This window comes from Molothrus ater, chromosome 7 (assembly GCF_012460135.2).
Source record: "Molothrus ater isolate BHLD 08-10-18 breed brown headed cowbird chromosome 7, BPBGC_Mater_1.1, whole genome shotgun sequence".
NCBI classification, from domain to species: Eukaryota; Metazoa; Chordata; class Aves; order Passeriformes; family Icteridae; genus Molothrus; species Molothrus ater.
In genome coordinates, this window is record NC_050484.2 from 27115220 (window position 1) to 27128566 (window position 13347).

At 43.3% G+C, this 13347-nt stretch overlaps 2 protein-coding genes across 2 annotated transcripts in view; one reads left to right on the forward strand and one right to left on the reverse strand.

Moving 5' to 3' along the window:
* Nucleotides 1-9371, reverse strand: part of HSPBAP1 (HSPB1 associated protein 1) — a 37589-nt gene extending 28218 nt beyond the window's left edge. The window contains exon 1 of the mRNA XM_036386514.2: nucleotides 8908-9371. Within this exon, the coding sequence (XP_036242407.1) occupies nucleotides 8908-8944 (37 nt within the window). The 5' untranslated portion in view covers nucleotides 8945-9371. The remainder of the gene's footprint in view (nucleotides 1-8907) is intronic.
* Nucleotides 9372-9407: 36 nt separating this feature from the next.
* Nucleotides 9408-13347, forward strand: part of SLC49A4 (solute carrier family 49 member 4) — a 71452-nt gene continuing 67512 nt past the window's right edge. Inside the window, exon 1 of the mRNA XM_036386515.2 lies at nucleotides 9408-9774. Within this exon, the coding sequence (XP_036242408.1) occupies nucleotides 9435-9774 (340 nt within the window). The 5' untranslated portion in view covers nucleotides 9408-9434. The remainder of the gene's footprint in view (nucleotides 9775-13347) is intronic.

Sequence of the window (13347 nt, forward strand, 5' to 3'; positions counted from 1 at the left end):
AGAGGTGCTTTCACCATGTGGGAGCTGGCAGGCCTTACCTACCTTTCAGATTTTCCAGCTCATAAAAATGAAATCACTTCTGCTTAGGCCATGTTTATCACTGCATGGCTGTCTTTTTAAATACTCAGGGCTTTTTTTGCTTTAAGGGCACTGCATTTAAGTATTTTAGAGGATGCAAATGCAAATAAATGCAAGAAACCAGTGACACCTTTTTGGAGGATTTTGTAAAGCTGACTTTTATTGCAAAAGTTTCAGGTTTATCCTGTAACTTCAATGAACAGTTGGGATGTACTACAAAAGCAGAAATTTTACTGGAAGAGACAGGAAGACTCTTTGAAGCCTACTGTTGATTCTGTGTGGCTTTCTAATGTGATTTCCACATGCACATCATGCTTTTGCAAGGTGTGGTTTTAACCACAGGGCATACACACACAGTGGGAAGCTCAGAGCTGAACCTACTGGGAGAGTAGGCCACTGGCAAACAAAAAAAACACAATTAGGCTAAATAGCCTCTCCTCTACTGAATGATTGTCATGTCACCCTGTTCAGTTTTAAACATATTTCCCTAAAAATCAAGAAAAAACGAAAGAGGACAGTCTGTCTTGCTAAGATGCTAATAATTCCTATCTTCAAACAGTATTAAAATCTTTGTTAAATAAGTATATATCTTCTCCTGATATAGATAATCACATACAATACATATAATGTACAGTGACATCTGAAACATTTTAGAAAATTTAACGACTTAAATAAATATACATTAGGGATTTTTGCAAAGACAAATGCAGATTCTTGCTAGATCTGTGTGAAGAATCTGTGTCTTGATTTGCCTTTGTATATTTCTTGGTGAGAACAGAGTCAGCTAAATGTAATTCTTTCCCTATAACACTTGTCATGCATATCTAAGTGCCTGGTAGAGAAAAGACACTTGATAAAAGGTAAATATCATATAATACAGCAAATAGATATTATGATAATTTGGAGAACTCTGCTCAAGTCCAACAGAGATTTCTGATGGAACCATATGCTGTAGGAGTGGGGAAAAGTAATTAAAAGAGATATCTGAAGATAGAAGATCTGAAGAGAGATTATCAGGGCTATAGTTTAAAATAATAATTTCCTCAGTTATTGTTATCATAATTTCACAAAAACCTTATAAACTGGGCTGTTGCTTCTTGTTATTTTTTAGCCTGAGATTGATGGTAATTGAGTCCAAGGCAAAACCTGAGGTTGTGTAGCATATATAAGCACATACAGTTTGGATACAGATGTGCATAAGTAAAAGATGAACAAATAAAAAGAAGAAAAATATCCATTGCACATCTTAGGCATTAAATATCAAATTCCTAGGGGAGATTGGGTAGCAGGAGAGAACAGAAATGCATATTCCCTTGAAAAAGAAAAGCTCTGTGGGAGTCTTCATTTTCTCAGTTGTACTCTGATCCACAAGAGAAAAGGAATACTTCAGCTTAGCTCTTTCTATCAGGCTCAACAAATGGTGTGACTTCACAGCACAAAAGGAAGCAGGAATAATTTGTCTCATGTTTTGACTTTACCCAAGGCATGTACAGAATCCAACCAGGAACTGAAAAAATGAACCAAGTTTAAGCTCAAGTTTTGTAACTGTGGCAGCTTATATAATTGGCAAAAAACATAGGTGTTCTTTAGAAAGGCAACACCTGGCAAAACAGAGATCTCCCAATTAAAAAAAAAGAAAGCTCTCCAGTTGTCTTTACACAAAGTACTGTCAAACATTAAGCCTGATCCAGACTTAGCACTGAGGGCAGGTAAAAGAAAAGTAATGAATTGGCCAAGTACTCTCCAGTAGACTTTGTGCTTCTGAAACAGAAAATAATTTAATGTTTCTGATTAACAATTTTTCTGAATAACTGAGTAGGGTTTGGGAATTAAGAGTTTAGCACAGCAGGCAGTCTAACTAAAAGTGGACTTGATCAAAGTTGTTCAGAAGTTAAATGTACAGTCATTAAAAAGCTAAATGTACTGTCATTCATTTAAAATAATTTAGCAAATTATAAGAGTTCATTAGTGCGTGGCAGTTGGCTTCTGCCAAAACACCCTGCTGCTTAAATATGAGATTTAATTGAGAGGTATTAAAATTATTTTCTAAAATAAGGAGTACAAGGAAATCCTGGTAATGTATTTGGTACATGCATCATCAAATTGTTTTTCTAGCAAATCTGTAATGCTCCCTTTTCCTTACTTCTTTTATTTTAAAAAAATTTAAGAAATAAAATTTAAAAATTACATTTTGAGTACATTAATACAGAGCAGCCAGGGGAGTAAAAAAAAAAAAAAAATCACCTAACCTCCAGAATCTTAACTATTCAACAACCAGGAGTGGGAAAAGAGAATGTATGGAGGAAGATGAGCAAACTCCCCAAACCAAATATAAGTGACTTGCTTTGGAGGTCAGACTTAATAGTTTCACAGTACATTAATTCTGTAAATTAAAAAACCAACTTTAAATAATCTGCATGTGATTACAACACTAGGCACTGTAATCAGCCTCCTCTGGGCAAACAGAATGCCTCCAAATATACATGTGTAGTTTTCAGGACTGGCTGCACCAACATCTAGGTATTACCTGCCAGCCAGCTATTGCTGTTGCTATTAGTTTTGGCTGTGGGAATGTTAATGCTGTGAATGCACACAGCCAGCAGGCAGCTACCCCAGATGTGCAGATGTTTTGTTACTGAAGGAGAGGTGGCAGCTACCACAGATGTGCAGATGTTTTGTTACTGAAGGAGAGGTGGCAGTTGCATGGAGACTCTGGACAGACCAGTCTGCGCTTGTCAGACTGGCAGCCACAGCTCACTCTGGCAGCCTGCAGCCAACACAGCCTTCCTTCCTCTCCAAGACTGCTACTGCAGAAGGAGGGCAGGCAAAGGAAGAAGAGAAAGAGGCTGAATGAGGAATTTGGACTCAATTTCCAGTGCTCCTGCGGCAGGGCTGAGCATCTTACAGTTTTTCTTACAGGAAGTTGAAGTGACTTCAGACGTGAAGTAAGATAGGAGTGGGAGCCATGCCCAAACCTCATCTTGCCCTTCCGATAAAGCAACGGGAATTGCTGCCAGACTCCTTAAGGGGGAGTAGGGGCTGAGCCCAGAACACAGCTCTGGGAGGGACCTCCCCCCGCCGCTCTAAATGACAGTGCATCATCTCAAGCACACGTTTAGAAAATTCTTCCCCTAAATGCCCTAAGCTCTTCCTCGAAAGCTCTTCCTGATCCCCTGGCCAGCTCCTGCCTGATGTCTCTCCTCCATCCTGCCGTGCAGGTTCAGAATGCAGTCCTGCCAGTTTCAGCTCATGAACTGAATTTTATTCAGGGCCACCATGAGCAAGTAACTGCAAGTGACATCAGTGGAGTATTTTACACCCCAAAGTTATGTTAAGGAAATTCATTTTCAAAGACTGATGGTTTCCTCTCTTCCTGAAAACCTGAGAATTATGCAAATGAACTGAGTCACAGGATATTAGGCTTTAATTGGGAAGTACAGGGTGAAAATTTCCACCATTTCCTTGTGCTAGGACTGCCTCAGTGCAGCTCTCATTGTCTCTGGTGCCAGCAAGAAGAGATAGTCATGGTGCTCTGGTACTGGTCTGTCCTTTGTGTCTCTGGTGCACGTGTTTCTCATTTCTTATCAAACTGTGCCATTGTTCTCCTGTTGTCTTACATGGAAGCAGCAAGGGGTAACTTAATTACCTCTCTGCTATAATTAACAATGTAGACATTAGGGAGTTTGTTTCTGTTGGTCTAGTCAGGTTTAGCTGTCATACAATAGGTATGCTGTGAGCTCTGCAAATGAGTTGTCTGAAGACCTGATTGTCTGGGTCGGTGTTTGGGATCAAGTCCATATTGAGGACATAAAGCTCACAAAATGTTGTTTGTGTCTTTGAAAATGTGACCCTATTATGCAATTTCATATAGAAAGAAGAGACTGAATTGATTATTTCTTTGTCTGTGCTTTTCTCAACAGGGACATATATGAATAAAGTTTAAACTATTCTATGCTTTGTGATCACAGACACAATGAAATTCTTGGGCGAAGATATAGTAGCATGAGATGTTGGGTTCTGTTAGAGTATTTTAAAAAAGAGCAATGGTAAGGTAGTTTGGATATCTTGGTATAAAAGTGCAACTTTAACCTTTCGCAGTTTTATTATTTCACTAATGTTCAGGGGGTTATATTAAAATTCTATGTAAAATTCATACTTTTGAAGACCAGACATAAAAGACATCACTCCTTCTAATACTAGTATTACATCAGACAATGTTGAGTGATATTAATGTTTAAAAAGACTATGAAAATACTGAAACTCTTCTACTTTAAGGAGTTTTCCCTATTTACTGATAGGTTGAAAAGTACTGAGTTTTGGTAGATTTTGCATATTGCAAGAAACTTCCAGAATTCCAAAGCAGCAGCATTGTCATAGTTTGTTGTATAATTAAAGGTCACCTTCAGTCTCCAGAAATGCAGATGCAGCTGATTACAACAGGAGTTCATGGAGATCTGAGTAGAAACTTGGGGCTGCAATCCTTGATCTTCTCTGATATTTAGTCTTGGTGTTTACAGATACAGAAACTTCGCAGGCAGTTGTTATTTGAAAAAGAAAAGATAAAGGAAATCTCTGGAGGGAAAATGCTAAAGATACATTGACATCACTAGCAGCAGTTCATTGTATTACAAAGCTGTGAAATATGAGCTTCTATGTAAAAAGGCTGTGCTTTTTCAGCTAAAGAAGAGTTTATGTTTAATAGTTATATTAAAAACCAGAACTAACCATGAACGTGTTAAGGTTGAAAACTAAATTAGAAAACCTTGGTAGTTCACATTTTTGTGGGCTGTTTTGGTCAAGTGTATTCTTGACATTATGTCAAAGCAAAGCAGTATTTTTAAATGAATCGATATGATCTGGGTCATAATAAAATAATAAAATGAGACAACACAGGGGCAGTAGTCTGCTGAAGCTGGAGTTCCAACACAAACTCCCTAAAATGTCTAAGACATGGAGCCTGAAGGCTAAGTGAGGTAGGGAAGTAGCCAACTAAATTACCTTGATGAAAGACATCATGTAGCTTCCACCTCCCCCTCAAAGATACAATCATCACTTACATGTTCATCATTAAGAAGGTGATGAATGGCAGAACAAGCAGAAATGGAGCACAGAATGCTTTAAATGTGCTCAAAGCCCAGGTCAGATGTGACTTTTGCATATTCCTTTTGAGAGCTGCAGTAAAGAACCTGCAGTGTGGTGTACAGGGAATCTAGTGACATGTCTTTCATTAGCCAGCCACAAAGGTAGACTCCACAAGAAAAGGTGGAAAATCCCACCTCTCCCTAGAGAATCTTACAATGGGCTCTGGCTCACCACAAACCTGGAATCATCTACACTACAATGGTCACTCTGCAGTGGGAATATACACAGTCTGCAATCAAAAGGTATAAATCAATTCCCCACTGGCAAACACTGAAGTTTGACTTTAAGAATAAAACTGCTCAGCTTTCATAAGCTAAAGATGGGTCTGGTCTGTATTTTTGCTTCCTGTTGATTCTAAAAAAAAGGAAGCACTGTAAAACCTGAAGAACAAGGAAATCATTGTATGACATTAGAGCTGGAGTTTACATACTTCCCAATAAAAAAGAAAGGCAAGAAAATGTGCTGAATGAATACACAGATTGGAAGGTGCCCAAACCAGAGCAGATTTCAACCAACCTTTCCTGAGCAACTAGAATAGAAACAGTGTCAAAACTTGAGGAAGGAAGAACGAGATTTGCTCACACCTCACAGGCTCACCTTCAGAGGTGTTTTTCAAGATGAGGTATAAAGAACTCACCATTACAGATCCCTGCTACACCAGTGTTGTTTATGGCAGCTCTGAAACTGCACTGTCACAATTCCAGCTGAAGTCTGGAAATTGACAGAAATCCCTGGTAAAGACAACTTTTTTTAGATCCTGGAAGGAATTTTCAGACTCTGCAAAATACTACTTTTCAATCTTTGAATTAATTTCGGGTTCTGCCCATTTTGTGCCAAAATGCTTCTAACCTTTATGGGCTATGCAATGACTTGCTGCTTGTCACATTGCAAGGTATGAGTTGACACAAGAAAGGACAAGATTTATACATGACATTAGGAGCTGCTGGGAGAGAGGTGTAAGAACCAAGGGGACCCAGGCATTCATTGACTCTCTGAAGTCTGTAACACGGAGAGCAAAACCATGGTGACAGGAAAGAGCAAATGGCCCTTCCTAATGTGCTAGGAACTGGGGATTGCCCCACGGGGGGATGCTCTCCTGGACTGCTGAGCACAACATTACATGACAGATGTGTTTTAGCTGAACTAGACTCTGCAGATGCCCCAAGGTGGTAACAAACCATCAAAGCCTCAGTTTATGTTAATAAGCCAATCTTAAATCGGCACACTGCAGGTGCCAACCTGCAAGCAGATCCACCAGGCCTGCCTCAGGGATGGCAAGAGAATTTGGAAGCAAGAACAGCCTCAGCCATGTAATTTTTGTCTGTCACCACTAGTCTAGCAGAGCTCCAGGTGACCAACTCCTCCTAAGATGAATTCCTGAATGTTTTAGGTCAGACACAGGCAGACAGGCAGGAATATGGTCACACAACCACCTCAGAGCTTGTAGGTTGGAAATGAAGGCACCTACCAATGGACACACTATTGTGCTCAGGCAATTAGTACCTGCATGGGCATCTGTATCACAGTTTGGATCTAGGTGTCATTCTGTCCATGCAAGACCTGCTATAGACATGAAAGTTATGGGCCAGGAGAGAAAATAACCTTTCTGCTTGCCTGAATATATGTGCATTTCATCTGATAATATTCAAATCTCTTTAGCTACATTATAATGAGGTTAAAGCAAGAAAAATTTCCCCACCTCAAATATTACAAATGTCAGTAATGAGAACAGTAAAAATGTCACCACACGGAGAAAAGAGTGAAATTAGCATATTTAGGGGAGTATTATACCCATGAGTGAAATAATGCAATCAGCTAGCTGCAAGATAAAGCTAATTTGGTTTCCAACAGTTTATCAACAATACACTGCTCCTTTACATTAACAAATTTAACCAATACCATATCCTGCAAACAAGAATAATTCACACAGAATATTACGCTGTGTTAATTAAATAGCTGGAATAGAAAAGGTCAGGCCATGACTGAAAGATGCGCATATGGGTTGTGAAGCTATGAAAAGATGGAGCGATTTCAAATCAAGCAATTAAAATAAATTATTTAAATCACCATTAAGTCAATAATAAATATACTTAAATATTTTTGAGCCTATTTTGACAACCCCTTTAGTTTGTTGCTGTTTCTCAGAAATTTCTCTTTCCTGTTGACCCGTGAGTCAAAATATCTTGCAACCCATCGTAAGATGAAGTGTCTTGGATAAGTTATCAAAGAGTTATCTTGCTTATATTCAAGTTTTCATTTGACCAGGCAGATAATATGAGGCATGAGACAAGTTTTGCAGTTAAAAAGGACACTACAAAACCCCACTTGCCTTATTTCTTGATGGGTTTCCTGCCACTAGAACCATGAAACCTCCACAATTACTACAGTTAATTGAAAAATGTTCAAAGAGAGAAGTGCTTTTTACACATTGTTTACTTCTGCAAATAGCAGCACTTTGTCTTTGGATGAATGCCAGCAAATCACTTAAATTACAGTTGTAACATACCCTTTTTTAATTGAAAGAACATTTTGGCATGGGCTAAACTATGCTGAGGTGGTAATGTATGAAAAAGACTTAGTAAAATGGGGAATTAATCTTATTTGGAGCTCCAAAGCACTACCAGAATATGTATCAGTCATGAGCAAGTCTGAATCTCACCCTATGTTTTTACTGTACTTTTGTCACTCCAGCTGTACACAGCAGCCTCAAATTTGAGTTTGCTGCATGTCCCCCATTATTTAATTGTGTGTGAATTTTATTTTTCATGGGGCATTTCCTGAAGTTTTGTAGACAAAATATAATTTTGAACACAGTTCTGCCGATTTCAGCCGATTTCCTTGTTGCACTTTCAGTCTAGGAAACTGAGCTGCATGGACTAAAAAAATGCGATGTCTGTTATGTTCTGAGAAGAATTTCATGGGAATGAAATGAAAACTCTGAGGTTTTGGCTGCAAAATTGTGGGATGATGGCCATGTGTAAAATTCAGCTGTGCACTGCCCAACACATCAACAGTTATGACACTGACACTGGACATAAAACCAGTCTGTGGGGATCCCACCGTTCAGCTCTCCTCATTTAATTACATGGGCATTTATCAAGCCAACTTCCAGACTTGGTGACAGAATGTCTAATCAAGCCACACTGAAATACCCAATATTTTAGGGAACATGAAGCACTGTGTAGCATATGAGCCATTAATTTTATGACAAGTACAGATGGCTGATCTACAGATAAATTCTCACATAAACTAATCTAATGAATATATACTTCAATCTATTTAAATGATAATACTAATGAGCATAGTGTTCCTCACATGATGGTATATTGACCCGAATTATTTTAAAATGGACTTCTGCGCATGTTGTATCCGAACCCTGCTATTTTTTCCCTCTCAATTCGGACCACGGTTGAATTGTATCCACCAAAGCAAGACGATTTCCTTCTCCCTTTAAGAGGATCGATATCCGAGGGATACCCTGCTGCAGCACCTCCCTGCGGTGAGGGGCCCGCGGCCGACAGGGACGTGTCGGAGGAGGAGCTGATGGAGGGGCTCGGCGGGTCCGGTCACGGGCCTGGTTACGGCCCCGCTTCAGCCACCGCTTCACCCTCCCCATATCCGCCCTCGGCCCAGGCCTGCAACCACGCCGCGTTGGGGCCCGGGCGGGCCGGGCCGAGGGGCACCTACCCGGCGCGGGGGGACGGCAGCTCTGTGCCCCGGCCATGCTCCGGCGGCTCTGCCTGCGGGGCGGCTCGGGCGGGCCTCGCTCGGCACCGCCTTCAGCGGCGGAAGGGGCAGCGCGGCCCGGGAACCGCGGCGGGGCGGAGCCGGTGGCGGCGTGACGGCCGGAGCTCCCCGGCCCTGCCGGTGACACCCGGGCGACCGCGCCCGCGGGCCGCCGCGCTCCTGCCCCGGGCTCCTCTCTCCCGCTCCCCGCGGAGCGGCGGCCCGGTGCCTTCCCCGTCCCGCACGCCTCCGCTGCCCGCCGGCGCGGCTCCCTCCCCGCGGGCGGCGGGCCCGGCTCTCCTCCGCGGCGCCGGTTCCCTCCTCCCCTCGCCGGCGGAGGAAGGAGGCGGCCGCCGGCCCTCTCCGACCGCGCATGCGGCAGCGCCGGGCCGGGGCAGCGCTGCCGCGCTCGGGGGCTGAAGTGTGGGTGTCCCTTCCCCCGGCCCCGTCCCCTCCTCCCCTGCGGGCCCCCGGCAGCGCCCCCGCAGATGGGCTTGGGCTGGAGCAGCGCGGAGGAGCGGCGGCCCCTCCTGCCGCCGCCGCCGCAGCAGCCGCGGCCGCAGCCGCAGCCGCGGGGGCCGGCGGGGGTCCCGGCGGGGCGGCTGCCGCCGCTGTCGGGCCGCGTGTACGGGCGGCGGTGGCTGGTGCTGCTGCTGTTCTCGCTGCTGGGCTTCGCGCAGGGCCTGGTGTGGAACACCTGGGGCCCTATCCAGAACTCGGCCCGCCTGGCCTTCGGCTTCAGCGGCTGGGACATCGCCCTGCTCGTCTTCTGGGGGCCCATCGGCTTCGCGCCCTGCTTCTTCTTCATGTGGCTCATGGACAAGAAGGGTGAGCGGGGCCGGGGGCGGCGGGGCCGGGGGTTCGGGACTCCCCGACCCGCTCCTGTGGCTTTCCCCAGGCCAGGCGGGGACGCCGTGGCCGTGTCCCCCAGCGCCGCGGTCCCGTGGCCGGTGAAGGGGACGCTGCCAGACCGGGGACACTCGGACCCAGTGGCCTCGGCCTTAAAAAGGGTTGACTAATACCTAAAAGGCATTATGACTGCTGTTTTCAGTACTCTGCCCAAACGAAGACTCATCAAAGTCCATTCACAAGGAAGATACTTAAGCTAAGCGGAATTAGGGCATTTGACGTCGCATGGGAGGTGTGGGTCTGGAGGAGCGTGCTCCAGTCCAGCCTTGCCATCCAGCTGTTTGACCTGGTGGTGATTTCTGGTTACCAGCTGTCAAACAAACATGCGTTGATGTTTCGATCAAGTAATGCCATTGCTCAGGGTGGCCATTGCATCTTGAAATAAATTCTTCATTTTTAATTAAAAGCAGGCTGGACATGAAGTTGGTGGTTTTCTTTTCATTGATCTGAGGAGATACAAAGACAGGGAACACAGAGAAGTTGCGCTTTGGTGTTTCAAAGAGGAGTACAAGGGAGAGTTTCCTAATTTGTGTTCAGGCCGTTGCATCTCAGTAGCAAACTTACAAAAATGGTGTTTGTCTCTGGAGAACTTCTCCAGGGTCTGCATGGTTCCTCTATGGTCACCCAGGGGACCATTCCAATGAGGTCAAGCATCTGTGTTTGCAGATTTCAGCTTTTGGGCCTAAATCCACTGAAGGGATTTATTTTAATTCCTGTTTAAACAGACGTCTAAACAGGAGATAGTCACCAGTGGACCCTTGTGGCTCCTGATCCTAAGTGCTACTTATTCCATTTATTTAGGAATTGATAGTTCATTTGTGGAAAAGGAAGGGGAAGAGAAAGGGAAAGTGAAAGCAGGAAGGGAGAAAAGTTGTATTTGAGAAGGCCTGCTTCAAAACTGTAATTATGTTTCCTAAAACTGAAGAGGCATTGGGGGAATAAAATTTACTGGGCTGAAAGTACATTCTGGAAATGAGTCCATGGTGGCTGTACATCCAGTTTTCTCTCAAGCAGTTTAGACTTGAGTTGGCAATATCTGTCTCAACTGATACATAACAGTGTTGTTAATGATCTTAAAATTAAAACAAGTTATTTTGGTTTGTACAGTGAAGACTGCTCATGGTATGAAGGAAATCAAGGTAAATGTGAACCTATGCTTAGAGAGCTGAGTCTGTATTTTTATTTCTACATTTTCTATGAAGTGATCCTGAGCAATGCAAAATAATACTGGAAAAGTTTTGAAGCAATTCATGGGAAAAGAAACTTTAATATTTTGTTCTTTTATATTATGATTAGTAGTGTAGTTGTGGGATTTCTTGGTTTCACATATAGGTTGTTTTGATGAGAATATGTATACAGGTGTTCTTCTGATTTCCTTAACTGATTGCTTGGAGGGTTCTTTTGTGTGTTGGTTGGGTTTTTTTTTAATTCTCATGTTCATTGGAGGTGCAGATATGAGCAACCCCTTTACTCTTGGTTTGTTGCTGTCCTTATTGAGAGAATGTTGGTAGGTAACCTGAACAGAGCATCTCAGCTCATTTGGCTGTGTGCATAAGGAGTACATATGGGCGCTGGAGCAAGTTCTTTCCAGATCAGCAGATTTTGTGAGGGCCCAGAATGTTTTCTGATATTTGTTTCTTTCTGTTTACTGAGTCTGGGTGATTCCCACAGAGAATGTGGTGCTGTTGACTTTGGAAGTGGTGGTGGAGTCGTGTCACTTGCTTCGTGATGGAGCAGAGAGGAGAGCTACTGAGCCCCCAGTCAGCCATGGGGCACACTTCACTGGAGGCATGGTGTGGGGAGGAGTTACCTGCTCTTTGGAGTACATGTGTTCCAGCAGGATCTTGACTATTGCTTTGAAGCTGTACAGTTGGTTGAATCTGATCTTGCAAGGGTAGTATTTCACTTGCTTGCTGTTACACCAGATTTACTCTGGAGAAGCTATACCATTTACTCTTTGACTTGAATCATTTGTCACTGGAGTTGGCTAGTAAAGGAGCTGTCAGGAAAAAATGTATTTGTGAAGTGTCAACATGTAAAACCTGGCAAGTATCAGAAGTATGACACTGTAGATGAGGCATGTCAGAATCTGAGAGGAGATTGTGCTGTTAGATAGTCCTATACTTCACAGTCAGAGGTAAATCGACCTGATAAGTAGCTGCCTGCTGTCACTTAATCTGGTTTTGTGTTATGATGCCTCAGAAGAAGTTCAGAAGTATTGGTCTTTTTGGTTTTTAGTTGTTCATTCGCAGCACATAGTTCACAGCATAAATCTGTATCCATACCAGACTTCTGTTGTGCATTTTGTGCACCTGCTCCTTGTTTCAGTACTGGTTTGGTCACTGGTAAAGGTTTGGTCACTTTTCTTCTTTTTTTGCTTCTTAAGTAATTGGAAGTTGAAAGAACAAATATTCATGAATAGCATACTAATAGTTACAAGAAGCATTTCTTGGATTCCGTGATCCACTTCCATTATAGCTTTTCAGAGAAGTGTGGGACCCTCTGAGAAGAGACAACAGCAGTGTTTATTTTTAGTGAGAGGTGTACTAAATAAGCTCTTTTCTTCAGTTCTGTACAGAAGGGTTCTAGGAGGGAGGAATTACAATTTTTTTGGTTTTTCTAACCTCAAAAGGTTTATTGGCCTTTGTGACCTTTTTCCCTGTGGCCTGCTGAGGGTATCCCCTGTATTCACTCTGAAGGCCTGGTTACAGCCAGCCCAAGCTAGGCAATTGATGAATGGCAGGAATACGTGGACTGGGAAAGGTGGATAGATGGTGTCACTTCTGGCTCCCTGAGGAATACTTCTGGCAACTGTATGCGTCCCCAGAGGATGACCCAGAAGGGTTTTGGTGCCAGAAGCAGCATGACAAAAAGTCTTGGTTGACTGAAGACCATGTTCCTATGGATCTGTAGGGATGTCATGTTTTTTATGAAGTTGAGGATGATTTTTCATCAGGAGGGTAGTGATGAAGGCTTCATCACAAGGCTTCACAAAGAAGCCTTTTTACTTGAAGATCTGAGCAGACTCAAGACATTTTTGAAGGGATTTTCCACACTGTTCTAAAGGGTCTTTGAGGCAATGGAGGAAGTCTGGATTTAGCCTGTGTCTCTGTAAACTGTGTAAACTGAAAGCTACTTTGTGGTTTTGCTGAGCTCTTGTCCTCAAAAATGCATTTGTTTTCAGATGCATAGTGAGGTTCACATATCACAGCTGAAAGTTCTCTGGGGAATGAGCTCTGTTCCTGTTCCTGCCTCCCAACTTCCTCTGGCTGAATTGTGCCAGCCCTTGGGCACCCCCAGGGGTTTCCATGTTCCTTGGCTGGGTGCTGTATAAGGACAGTGGTGGCATCTGTCACATTTCTTAGTCCTATTCTGGGATGGGTGCATGATGAAAATCAGCAATTATATGTCACTTTTGAGTATGTGCCATTTTGGGTGGGTTTGAAAACTCTTTTCTATGTGTAGGATTAAAGGTGTTGTCTAGGTTGGTTT